The sequence below is a fragment of the Pteropus alecto genome, unplaced genomic scaffold (assembly GCF_000325575.1).
Source record: "Pteropus alecto unplaced genomic scaffold, ASM32557v1 scaffold121, whole genome shotgun sequence".
NCBI lineage: Eukaryota > Metazoa > Chordata > Mammalia > Chiroptera > Pteropodidae > Pteropus > Pteropus alecto.
In genome coordinates this window covers 7,656,781-7,670,100 of record NW_006434369.1, presented here as the reverse complement: position 1 = coordinate 7,670,100, position 13,320 = coordinate 7,656,781, and the positions used below count along the sequence as shown (strand labels likewise).

At 41.2% G+C, this 13,320-nt stretch overlaps 1 protein-coding gene across 1 annotated transcript in view; it reads left to right on the top strand.

The window, feature by feature from the left end:
• Positions 1–13,320, top strand: part of CD83 (CD83 molecule) — a 24,028-nt gene that overhangs the window by 6,241 nt on the left and 4,467 nt on the right. Inside the window, exons 2-3 of the mRNA XM_015587264.1 lie at positions 43–158; positions 12,102–12,321. Of these exons, the coding sequence (XP_015442750.1) occupies positions 43–158; positions 12,102–12,321 (336 nt within the window). The remainder of the gene's footprint in view (positions 1–42; positions 159–12,101; positions 12,322–13,320) is intronic.

Below are 13,320 nucleotides of genomic sequence, written 5' to 3'. Positions count from 1 at the left end.
TTTCCTCGCTTGCTCACGCCGCTGTTTCTCTCCCTCTTGCAGCCTGCAGCCTGGCGCCCGCAACGCGGGAAGTGAAGGTGGCTTGTTCAGAGGATGTGGACTTGCCATGTACCGCACCCCGGAACCCGCGAGTCTCCTACACGGTCTCCTGGGCCAAGGTAAGCGAGCTGGGGTTTGGTCGGCTCAATTAGAGGCAGCGGGAATCGCCTGACTTCGGCTGGCGACCTTATGTGGCGTCTCTAGCTGAACTCCAAGTACCCAGTCTTCCAACACACCTCCCTCACCCTCGCCCCTACCCTGTGCGCATCCAGATAGGTACACGGCAGACTTAGATTTGTTCCCGAGGACCTCAACCTTTAACCTCCTGCCGTTAAAGGTTGCCGGAGGTGAATGACCCATATAAGACGTTCCCGAGGACCTCAACGTTTTAACCTCCTGCCGTTAAAGGTTGCCGGAGGTGAATGACCCATATAAGACGTTTTGGAAGGGCAGAGAACCTCTGTGGGTGAATTCTGAAGGCCACCTGTGGTTGTGGCCAGCAAGCCAGGGAAAAAGCAGCTAGGGCAGATTCAGACACTGGACAGGAGGATTTCTGATTTGGGGTATTTTGTGACTGTGATGCCCATCAATTTGGCGGTGGGGGTGGTGGTGATGGACAATTTGAAAGGAAGGACTGAGAAAAAGACGCAATTTCGGCTCGCTTCTTGGGTGATAGTTATCTGTCAGTCATCCCCTTTCTGGGATACTGTTGGCTCCTTCTTTATGCTTTCTGCGCTGGCCTCTGACAGTCCTGAGAGGTCCAGCAAGAAGGGCATCTGTGAGAGTGCGTATGCGTGTCCACATGTTAATAACAACGTCATTGTCCCTACTGGGAGAAGATTGAGCCTCATTGAGGCTTTTTTAAGGTTTCCTCTCACATGGAACATTTTCACATTCTAAGTTTGCGGTTCTGGTGGCATCGCAAGGCCAAGCTGCCACCGTTTGCTGTCGCTGGTACTTTGTTCACCTCCTTTAATGAGGTTACTGCCACAACAGCATCAGTTTAAACCAAATGAGTATGATATTCCAGACTTACACTGTGGCTCTCAGTGATATGCTGTCTTACTTTGGAGCAGATCTCTGTGCATTTGGAGCAAATGCAGGGTTCTCTTCTGCCGGCCATAAAAGATGCTCTAAGAATCTGCATATGCGTCTGGCCATTTAACGAGATAGCATAGGACAATTAGTTACCTTTCTCTCTGTCTCTCTCTGTCTCTGTCTTTCTCTGTCTCTGTCTCACTGCCTCTCTCTCTCTCTCTCTCTCTGCCTCTCTCTCTCTCTCTCTCTCTGTGTGTGTGTGTGTGTGATCTCCTAATCGGATTGTAGTTTCTTGGAGACAGTGCTGTGCCAGTGCTTTTGTGTATTCTGAATAGGACCCAGTGTTTGCCCCTTTAATTGCAAAGGTGCTCAGTGAATTCAGGCAGGCAGTGTGGAAATGGTGCTGTGGCCTCAGGACATGGTGTTGTGTATGAAAGTAGGTTTGTTAGGATTCCTACTTCATTTCCACCTTATTCACTGTGGGATCAGAGAACACAACATTTCCAAAATTTTCCTCATCGTAAAAACAATAGTATTTAAACAAAAATATTGTAAAACCAATAATATTTGAATGCTCACTGTCTGCCAAGTGCTGAGGTAACTATTTGTATACATTAGCTGTTTCAATCCTTCTAGTGGATCTTCTAAGAGATCAGTACTGTTATTATTCCTACCTTACAGATGAGGAAACTGAGCCTTAGGGACTGAAATAATCCACTCACTGTTACACAGCTGGCTAAATGGTGGAGTCGAGATTTGAACCAAGCAGTCTGATTCTTAGAGGTCTACCTCGATATTTGTTTTCTCCCTGAACTACTTAAGGTAAAGAAATGAAAATCTTAAATAGTCTTTAAGATAACTAATTCCCTGCCCGGAGCTAGCCAGGCAGGGAATTAGTTATCTTAAAGAAGGAGAAAACATGAAACCACTATTCTTTCCAGAGAGTAATTTAAAAAAGAGAATAATATTAATATCCCCAGAGGAGTAATTAAAAAGTACTTATGAAACAAGTAGATGAAATGTCAGACTGTAAAGTTCAAACAGTTGTCAAGTTAAATCTTCTTGCACAGGTCATTTTGAATGATACAGTAAACCATAGCAATTAACCTTTGGCTTCTCCTTGGATGTCAGCTGATGATGTAACTCTATAATGTATGCGCTTGTTTATTGAACATGGTTCTTGCATGATTTACCCTGAAGGTCTCTGAACTCTCTGTTAAAAAAAAAAAAAGGCAACAGTCTCTTGGCATTGTCTCTTTTTCTGTCTGTAGAATAGAGTTATTGAAAAATTATAGTTTTGTTTTTGTTTTTAATATGTAAACTGCAATTTAGTAGTGGTGGATAGGAGAACTATGCTATGCCAATAAACTTATCAGATACCTCAAAAATTATACTCATTGTTCCTTCAAGTACTTTTTAATGGGCCTCAGCATATGCTGTAGATATACATTTTCCAACTGAGTAATTATACTTTTGCATCGATTGTGCTTGTACAACAAATGGATAGAGTGTTCTGGAAATAAGGCCAGTGGTGAAATACTTCATTTTACAGAGGATTAAGTATCTTGTCACTTGCCCCCTCCACGCCCCATAACTTTCTTATAAAATATTTCAATGAAGCAGAGAGGTAGCTGTAAAATGAAGAATTTAAACCTGGTGACCACAGCCAGCCTAGCTCATATCGCCTCCCTGCATCATCATTGGTGTGGTTTATAAAACCTCTTTACACAGTCGTGGGTTGCGTGCAGACAAGTAAAGCAGAGAGTCCCTTGGAGTATGGGTTTTCATCATCTGCCAGACTGAATCACATTCTTGTGGGCCTTCTGCATATCAGAATTACAGTTATAATGACTCACAATTTAAAATTCCATTTACCGCTAAGTTCTCCAGCACCACAGAGCATCCCACCACTGTCCGATTGTGATTAACAAAAGGACCCATATAAACCATGTGTTTCTTATCATGTGCCTTAGTAGTATTTAAACAAAGCAGATGGTGTCCAATTAGTGTCTGTAACATTAAGGTGAGTTGGGAAGGAACAGGGTCCACTTTATTGGCTCTGTTTTGAAGGTACAATGAGAGGGGCCTGGAGGGGGCTTAATACAAACATGAGTGGGAGTTGATTAAAGAAGGGGCCAAGAGCGGGTAGAGATAACCCAATTCTTGTTAACCCGACTTTACTTTCCTATGGATTGATGTCTTCCTCTCTGGGATTCAGTGATGGATCCTCCTCTCATCCCCTGCTATATTGTAGCTGTTAAGGCGAAGTGAGTGATTAAGAAGAAATAAAGAGTACAGTTTATCTATTAAGTTTAGCTTTTAAAGTGGTGAATAGATTGTGGTTGTTTGGGGAGGTATTTAGACTTTGGTACAGCACTCTTCTTCCACTGGCTGTGACTCTGGTTTAGATTCTAGCATAAGAGAGCATTAGCACAGTCCCATTCATTACAGGGCTACCTCTGTGTTTCATACTAAATATCGCTGTGTTCACACTCTCTTTAATGAAGCTGCACTAGGTTTGGAGGGAGATGATGACATTGGATGGAATGTTTGGGTGTCGTTGATGCTCGCCACTAATGATAATGAGTGGTTATTTATCAGGAAGATGTATTACTGTCGTTTATCATGCTAGGAGCCCTGACGAGCTACACTGATGCATAATGAAAGAGGATATATAGTTCATCTCTGGGTGACACTGTGGGGGCGAGGACAGATACGCGTCACAAGACAAGTGCTCTTTTAAGATGATTTCTAAAGGAAGGGAGAAAAGAGAAGTAAGGCTATGATTTCGGAAATAGCTCAAACTTGGAGTTTATAATATTTAGAAGAGCCCAGCTGTGGCAGATCATGGGCTATCCTGTGGACTAGGGACCCATGGGAGAGCAGGTTAATGACTAGTATGAGGCTACTTCACCACACAGACATTTCTCGTCCTTGGTTCTTTATGAAACTGTCTTCCATGTATGTACATTGTTTATTTCCTATTCAGCAGAGTTATATTTTCTGTCTCTACCATCTTGTGTGATAATGAGCCATAAAGCAAGAGGGCAGTAAGGAGAGCAGGATGCCTTTGGAGGGGCCAGAGTTGATGAATGGTCTGGGTAGATGTGATCTGTAAAGCCACAGACCCTGATTGACCCATGAAGGATCCAATGTGTACCACTCACTGCATTTCCTTGATTCTAGAATGCCATCTGTTGTAAGAGAGATTTAAGAACATGTTTTTAGGAGAAAAAGGAAACTTGTACATAATAGAAGCACTAAAACATCAAAAGAAGAAAACAATGTGTGTGTTAGCATTAAAGAAAAGTCATACTGTCCCCATTGGCACTTATACTACTTGACCTGGTCAGATCACTTTTATGGGCTCCACTTTAGGTCAAACTGTGAAAGACATAAAGTTGATTTTCAGATGTCTGTTGTATTTACACTTTCATTATTTAGTAAGTTTTTCTAAGTTACAAATGTATGCTAAGTCCTGGGCCTGCCATTGGCCATCCCAAGATCAACATGGAACTTCTGCCAGAGGACCATCTTGAGCAAAGACTTGGACATAGGAATCCACAAGCATTTTTGGGAACCGATTAGTAACTAGTGACTTAGAGGGGAGAATTATACAGCAGAGGGCTGAGAGATAATGTTAGAGAGTAGGCTGGGAATAGATTGTGAAGAACCTTGAACGCGGAACTATAAGGGGTTAAAATTTATCCTTTCGGCAGCAAGGAGCCATTTAAAGTTTTTAAACAAAGAGGATGATATAATGAAAAACAAATCAAAAGAAAAGCATATTTCTTGTGAGGAAGGACAGAATATGATTTATCCTAGAAGATGAGTCTTCCTTCGCTACAGTGAGACTTCCATCAGATAAACTTAGTAAGACTTGAACATATGTGTGGGATATACCTTCCTTTCCCTCTTCATCACCACCCTGTCTCTGGTTCTATGAAAGAGTAGACAAGAGAATGTAGGTGCCTCAGAGCAGGCAATAGAAGTTTCAGCCAGATGAGAATTGTGGATCACTGAGATTTTTGGACTATGATGAAACAGAGCAAAGTTGCTAAAACCTTTCAGCTTGGAAGAGAGTAGGGAGGAAGAAGGCAGCTAAGAGTTAAACAGAAAAAAATAAAAACACGTGTTTTCCATGACTAGAAGGGGGAACCTGAATCACATGAGGACTGGATTATCTAAGTTCTGTACTTGGTTATGTCACTATACAAAGAAGAGGAAGTTAAAAGAAGGTCTCAGTGACGTAAGGGAAGGTTTTATGTAGGGCAGAACTAAAAAGAGATTAATTTACCTAAAAAAAAAAAATGGTTCCTCCATCTAAAACTGTTTCCATGATCCCTTCCTGGCTACTCCTGTAATGATGCCAGATTTTCTACCAGCAGTCATTAGCTCAAACCATACTTAGACTAAAGTGCTTCCCTAAGCATATTTATGATTTTTGTTTTTATACTGGAGTATATTTGGGTAAAATTCCTGTGCGTGTCATTTACTGCTGGTATAGACATAAGAGCCCAAGGCTTGTTAATGTCACTTGTATTTTCCTAGAGCACCAGCTAGTTTACTGCATGTTCTTGTACCAATTTCCCAAGAAGGGATAGATTCTAGAAGAGCTGGTAGTTGTCTAGGATTATGGGTCCAATTGGGAAAACTTATGGGAAAAGAAAGATGCTAGTTGCTGTAAGCAATTTATATTCGCCTTGGACCAGCCTCACTGGGTCAATTCTGGAGAGCAATGGTTCTGAATCAAATCAGGGCCTGGTGTCTCATTCCCTGAGGAGTGGGAGGCATATGAGCCCAAAGGACAAAGCAGGACTGGTATGGAGGCTGGAACCATGTTGAGATAATCCTCTATGTGCCACATTTATTTCTGGGGTGGTGCAAGGTGTTCCTATTAGGACTCTTTCATTTGCAAAGGATTGTAATTCAATCGATACTAGCTTAAATAAAATGGAATATATTGGTTTATATAATAGAAATGGAAAAATTTTTAAACCGATGTATAGTTTATACTTCAGTTATGGCTGTTGCTATGGATTGAACTGTATCCCACAAAAAGACATGTCTGTCCTAATCTTTGGTATTTGTGAATGTGACCTTATCTGGAAATAGGGTTTCTGCAGATATAATCAAGTTAAAGTAAGGTTCTACTTGATTAGGCTGGGTCCTAATCCAATGACAGGTGTCCTTAAAAGAGAAAACAAAGACACAGACATAGACACAAAAGGAGAACACGGAGGCAGAGGTTGGAGTGATGTGCTTACAAACAAAAGAATATCGAGCCTTTCCAGCAACACCAGAAGCTAGGAGTGAGATACAAAACAGATTCTCCCCTAGAGACTTCAGAGAGAGAAAGGCCCTGCCAACACCTTAATTTTGGACTTTTGGCCTCCAGAACTGTGAGAGAATAAGATTCTGTTGTTTCTGTTATTTTAAGCCACTCAGTTTGTGTTACTTGGTTATGGCAGCTCTAGGAAGTAAATACAGCTAGATTTAGAGGTTTATGAACAGCCTCAGGGGTTGGAGTCTTTCTATGTCCCAACTCTTCTTCCTTCGTGTTGGTTTTATTATCAGCCTCCATGTGGCAGTGAGATAGTAGGCGATACCTGCAGACTTGTGTATCCAACTGGGGTCAAGTACAAAGGAAAAACTTTTGCCTCTCTTCTACTATCTCAACAAATGTCCAATTATACTTAAGTGGCTTTGATTGGGGCATGCTTCCGTTAGAACCAGTTTATCTGGTCACAGATGTCAGACTTGAATTAAGGGTGTCTCCTCTAGGACTGGATGCAGTGCACTGTGATGGGCGTGAATGCGGCTTGTGAGGGTGCACTTTCTAGGCCCAGCAGGACCCACAAGGTTAATGGAAGGAGGATGTTTGCCATGAGCATTTTGGTCTAACATTTTTTTCAATGGCTTTTTGACACATTCTGATGGTGCTTTCAGCAACTCAGAGTGCTGTGGATATTTTAGAGACATCGCGAGTAGGAAAAGAATTTCTCCCTAGAGCAGAGATTGGAACTTCTAGAAAACTCTGCCAGAGAGGAGATTGAGAGTATCAGCAGTAAAGGAATGACCGAATGAATGGATAGAGTGGAAAACTATCACATCTAACGAAAATTTCTATTACTAACATTATCAATGATAAAATACTTTTATGTGTTTTCTCATTTGATTCTTAAAATAACCCAGTAAGTAAGGTAGTTCCAGATGAGGAAATGAGACTCAGAGGTGAAATGATTTACCAAAAGTGACCCAGCTAACTGACGGAGAAGCTGGGGCTTGACTTCAGGCCTTTAGATTCCAAGGCCTGAACTTTCTCCTTGCTTCTAAAATTCACTTATTCATTCAGCAAATACTTTTTGAATATTTCCTGTGTGCAGGGAACTATTGAGAATGCTGAATGAAACCTTGGCTATGAAAAGAGAGTAATGAGACTTTTAGGACACCATGCTGTATGTCCACCTTCATCATCCCAGTTACCTTCACACCAACATCGTGGGATATAATTCCTGCCTAACCTCTCATCTCTGTGGAGCAAACGAAACCTGAGAGCTGTGCAGTCAGTTGGCCGAGAGCAGAACTAGTTGTGATGGGCGGAGGTTTGTTTGGGTCCAGGTCCAAAGTCTGTGTTCTTAATTATGTTGCCTCTGCCATATTCATGACTCTGTTAACAGTTGTAAATCCAACTCTGTCTGTTAGACCCAGTAAATTTTAAAGTGGAAAATCATTTTTCCAATAAAACTACACTTAGAAAAAAATGATGTTAATGCACATACATTCTACCCTCATTATGACATCAACCTCCAAGCCAAACTATTTTGCACGTAATAAAGAGCTGTTTTTATGATGAATGACAATTACATTGACACTTATAATTGAGTTAGAAACCAAGGTACATAAATGTTAGTGCATGAGGAATGCAGTAAAAAAAAAAAGCTGTTCATCGTTATTGGAATATATCAGATTAATTTAGGACAACTTTTAAATACGTAAAGTCTATGCTTTGAAATATTTTAATCAAGTTGTTGAATTAAATATTTAGATGCATATGTGTATACACATTGCTCCTCAAAAAAATCTCTTCCTGTTCTTTTAGTTTCCCATCACAGACTTAACAGACCTCATGTATGGCAAGTTTGAATTTCAAGTTTGTGATCAAAATTGTTTCCTTGCCATAGGAATGGAATTGTTGTCCTCTTATATTCAAATATGGTCATCTAGGAGGTTAGCTAGTTGCCATATAGTTGGATAAAATTATGTAAACTTAGGAAAAAATCATTTTCCACAGTAGGGTTTTTGACTGAAATATTGGTTCAATTTCAACCATATTTAATTATTTATTTGATTTCTTTTATTCTTGTTCAAATTTATCCATTTAAAAAAACTTAATTCACGTACCCTTAAAATTAGTACTTTTATTGATTTAGTATTTGGCAAATTAAAGAAAATTTATTTTAATTAAGGGCGCATGGTTTTCTTAAGGTCAAATCGCCATTTTAGAGAAAGAATATGGTATTTAAATTACTTAGTCAAATTGAGGGCCTTGAGACAAGTCTGAGTTCGTAGGCTTTCTGAAAATGAGACGTCCCATATTTTGCCTTTTTCTAATTCAATCAACAAGATAGAATTGTCAGCATAAGAGTTAATGCAGGGAGTGTGGATTTTTAAAACATAATTGGGATGAGTCTTTTGAGGAATTAATTTGCCCAAATCATGTTGTCGTTTAGCACACTACAATATTAGGTTGGAACACGTACATTAAATCGTTCCTGTCAATTATGCTAGGCTGTGAATGAATCTGAGAGTTCCTTTTGTTACAAATTACTATTTCCTAAAATGCTTTTGTAGAGAGGCAGTGAAACACTTTTAAATTTGGAATGTTTAAAGAGCCATTCTTGCCCATGGTTGATTTTGCACCAACTGAAAGGTTTATAAGAACTCATAAAACAAAGCAAAGTTGAGGATGGCCCATTTGCTGTTGCTCCATTTTCCTCCAGCTGAAATTCTCCTTTGGTCCTTGAACAGTGCTGCTTCTGCCATAGCGAACTCACCTGATCCTGCACAGTGATAGCTGCTTGGCCACAGAGCAAAAGATAATGATTTGAACTTTCGCATAAAAGTCTGTTGGTACTGCTAGTGCCTCACTCCCATTTGCAGCATGCAACATTAACTACAATTATTTGTGCAGCTGTAGGCAAATCCCAGATTCCCCAGATGGAGTCGTGGGAGAAGGTATATTTTAAAATAACAAAATGAAAGGGGACTAGGCATTGTCTATACCTAGAGCTTGAAGCCAGAGGAAAGGTTATGAAGTATTTCCAGGTGCGTTGTGTGAATTTGCATGTTTCTTTTGCTGTAGAGAGTTATCAGGCAAAGAGAGCTGTTTATTACTGTGGCAATAGTTCCCAGGTTAAGCTAGTAGTTTTCCTACTTCTCTGGGTCTTTCAGGAAGACTCAGGGAGGGACCATGGGAAGATGATCCCATGAGCGATGAAATAATTTTCATGATCCCTTTGGTGGCTGTGGAGGCTCAGGACGTCAACATTTTGTACGTTGCTTTTGGGTTCTCTGTTCTGCCTTTCCCCTGTTTCTTTCTGTTCTTCTCATGATCTCACCCTGACTTTGTTTTGCCATTTGAACATAACTAAAGGCCCACTGGAGGTCTTGCTAGAGGCCCATGGAAATCTGACCATCACGTAAACTACTTTTTGTTGTTGTTGCTGCTGATTTTCAAAATGAATTCTCTTCTGCAAATAGGCAGAAGGCAACTGGCCGCCATTTCTGAACATGGGCACATACTTGCTCCAGAGGTTCCCAGCAGCCAGCATGATAATGGGGCCCACTTTATGGAAATAAGCATAGTAGTTTATGTTTTCTCCAGCTCCAGAGGATCTTGACTTTCAGACAGGCCTTTCTGAGCTGAGGGAGGAGTCATTGGATGGGAGAGGAGGCCCCCCAAGGAGGAAACCAGAGGCGGATCATTTCAAAATGACTGTTGCATCCGAGTGTCCATCTCTTCAGATGCAAGGATTTCTAGCAAAACAGAGTTCCAGTGAAACCTATTAGAAAGAAACGTGAGTTAATTCAGAAAAGACATCGCCATGGAGACTGCTGAGTCTAGGCAGAATTGATTAGTTCAAATGGCCTTGCGGGTGGGGGTGGGAGATATTGGAACAGGTTGGCCCTGGATGGTCTTGGGCCCTTGGCTCATATAAAGCTCCGGTAGGAAGGAGCACTTCTGCAGGCAACGGATAGGGAGGGGAGAGGTGAGAGCACGTGAAGAGGCCTTCATGAAGAGCACATGACAAGGTTTGTGGTTTAATTAGTCTTGAGAAGGGAACATTTGGGCAACATTAGACGTGTTCTAAAATCCACTGTTGGATGTCTTTAGTTTTTTTCTAAGGTTCCTTGCCACGCCTGCTTTCTTTTCCTTTCTTTCTCTTCTCTTCTCTCTCTCTCTTTCTCTCTCTCTCTCTGACGGTCTGAGGAAAGCCATTTATTAGTCCTAGCAGCCCCGTGCTAGCAGTGTATGGTGGTGCTGGGCTTCTTGCAGGAGCTATAAATCTGCCACCAGATGTCTCTGTAGCCCACTCCACAGGAATGCTAACATGAATGGAAGGCTGTGGAAGCTGGACCTGAGCTTTCTGATGACCTCGTGGTGTGTTCCCTAACTTAATTAATTAAGCAGAAACCAACCATTGAGGGTGTGTGTGTGTGTGTGTGTGTGTGTGTGTGTGTGTGTTTGCGCGCATATGTGTATTTTTTTTTCCTGAGCTGCCTCTGCCTCACTGTGTTCCCAATTCCTCGGTTATTTATTTCCCTGCATTGGTTCCCTTTTGAGAAGGAGGAGAGGAGTCGCAGGGTGCTCCCAGAACAGCAGATGAAACATTGGCAGGTACAGGCAAAGACAGCAGCGGTGAAGCCTACTCATGCTCTCTTTTCCCCAAGGTGGACAGGGAGGGACAGGAGATGGAATTGGAAGGACAATAAGCAGAATAGGAAAGGAATGCCACTGAAGTCCAGGCTCCCTGCTGGTCCCCAGCCACCTGGCAGAGGCCTAGGGGCTGCCCATGAATAGTGAAAAAAGTAATTTGCCTTACCGTTTGTGTAAAAACAGTTTTAAAAGCTTTAAAACATTTCAGTGGAGGGTCAGCGGGCAAGTTAATTAGACAAATTGAAGATGTATCTGGGGGAAAAGAGAATTGATGGTAAAAGTGGTGTGTGCCTAATCTTTGAAGTAGGAGATGATGCAAAAACCCCAGCACGAATCACATAGATAATTAGGGAGAAAGAAAACCAGCCGGATTAGTTTGGCTAAATTTTGCATCTACCCCAGTCAGGCTGGTTTGTCCAGGGTACAATGATTTAAGCTGTAACTGTCCTTTCATGTGTATCTTGACTACCAAACAATCTGGCACATAAATTCTCCACGTGGCACTATCGTCACCTGTCTTCCTGCCTTAGTAGAGAGAGTAAGTGTGGTACATCCTGCAGCATCACAGATGACCACACACATACGCAGTCTTTGAAGAACATCTCTGTGTTTTTCACTGAGTTGTCTGGCAATGATCTTAGCAGATTTAGGAATGTTGCCAAATAAAGGCTGGGATACAAAACTAAGAATCAGTGAATGGGCGAGTTGATATCTGAAGAAAACAAGAGAACATTTAATATAGAACAACCAGCAACAAAATTTGATTCACAGTGATTCATACTTCACATCATCATTGTCAGCACATCATTAGCATCAACAGGATCTCTCCTTTATGTAGGGTCAAAGATGGGATACGAAGAATTATAAAACGCAATCCTGATTTTATTTCAAAAATATGTGTAGCCTAAAGAATTTTCTTAGATTCTCTCATCACACATCCACACAATATCTTGTTTTTAAAAAATTATTGAGGATGGATTTCATAAAAACAAGAGGTAGCACCTGGGTGTGGAGGCCCATGGCTTGCAGGTCTGTCAGTAGGGCATGATGCAATATGATCCTTTTTTTTTTTTTTTTTTAACAGCTTACAGAGGGTGGTGAAAAGAGGATAGAGATGCCTCAGGAAGATCTGCAGAACTATCATCAAAAGGAGCAGAAGGGCTCTTTTGAGGACCCTGGGGAAAGGCTATATTCCCTGAAGATCCCAAACACTACCAGCTGCAGCTCGGGGACATACAGATGTACTCTGGAGGGACAGGAAGGGCAGAGAAACCAAAGTGGCACAGTCATCTTGAAAGTGACAGGTGAGGTGAACTGTCACGCTTGTTTTCTTCTTGCAAAATGTGTGTGTGCTTTCTGTAGGTCCTAAAATCGACTCTCTCAGTTGGAACCTAACTCAGAAACTTAGGGTCGCATCTGTGGCTAAAAGCTAAATTCTACTGTGAGAAAGTCATAACTTTTTTTTTTTTTCTTTTAATAAGGACAGATCTATCCCAATCTGACTAGGGCGGATGCCAAATGTAGCCAAACAGCTAATCTGTCTGTTGTTTATCATGTAAGAGCACTTTGGAGCAAATTATATCCAAGTCTAATTGTGGGGCGATGGAGAAATTGCCTGGTGCCCAAACACCATATAACTGCTTATTGGAGCCTTCCAACCTGGCCGAAGGGATTGCTTCATGTTCCACTTTTTTTTAACATGAGAACAGCACTTCCTTCTCACTTTACAGTGATTCAATTTCTTAATACCTCAACTCAGGCCAAAGAAAGAGTACAGCAAGAAAATAATATTCCAGTGACAGAATACATGTTTTTGCTCTATGCGGTAATACCGAATGTCAAGACAAGGATTATTTCCTTAGTTTTTTTTTCATAACTTTTTTTACGTAGCTTAAAATATGCCTTGCATTTGACTTTCGCCCAGTTCCTGTTAGTGGCTGAGGCTTGAAATGACAAACATGTTATCGTCATAGAGTCCCTGATTTTGTACAATAGCTACTTTCTCTTCTTGGGTATCTAAAGGGAATTCGACTTGAGGTAATACTCTTATATTCACAAGAACACAATCATTGTTTAGGGAAGAGTGTTGGATTTGCTTCACTGTTACACACGCACACATACACGTACACCCCTTATTCTCTTCTTAGTGTCTAGCCCTTTATCCTGCTTTGTCTTCGTAGAACTTACTACACCTGACATGCTACATGCTCTGCTTTGTTCTCTGATGTATCTTGGCCACACAGTAGGCCCTCAGTGAATTTTATTCACATAAATGAGAAATGAGAGCAACCTAGCAGGGAAGA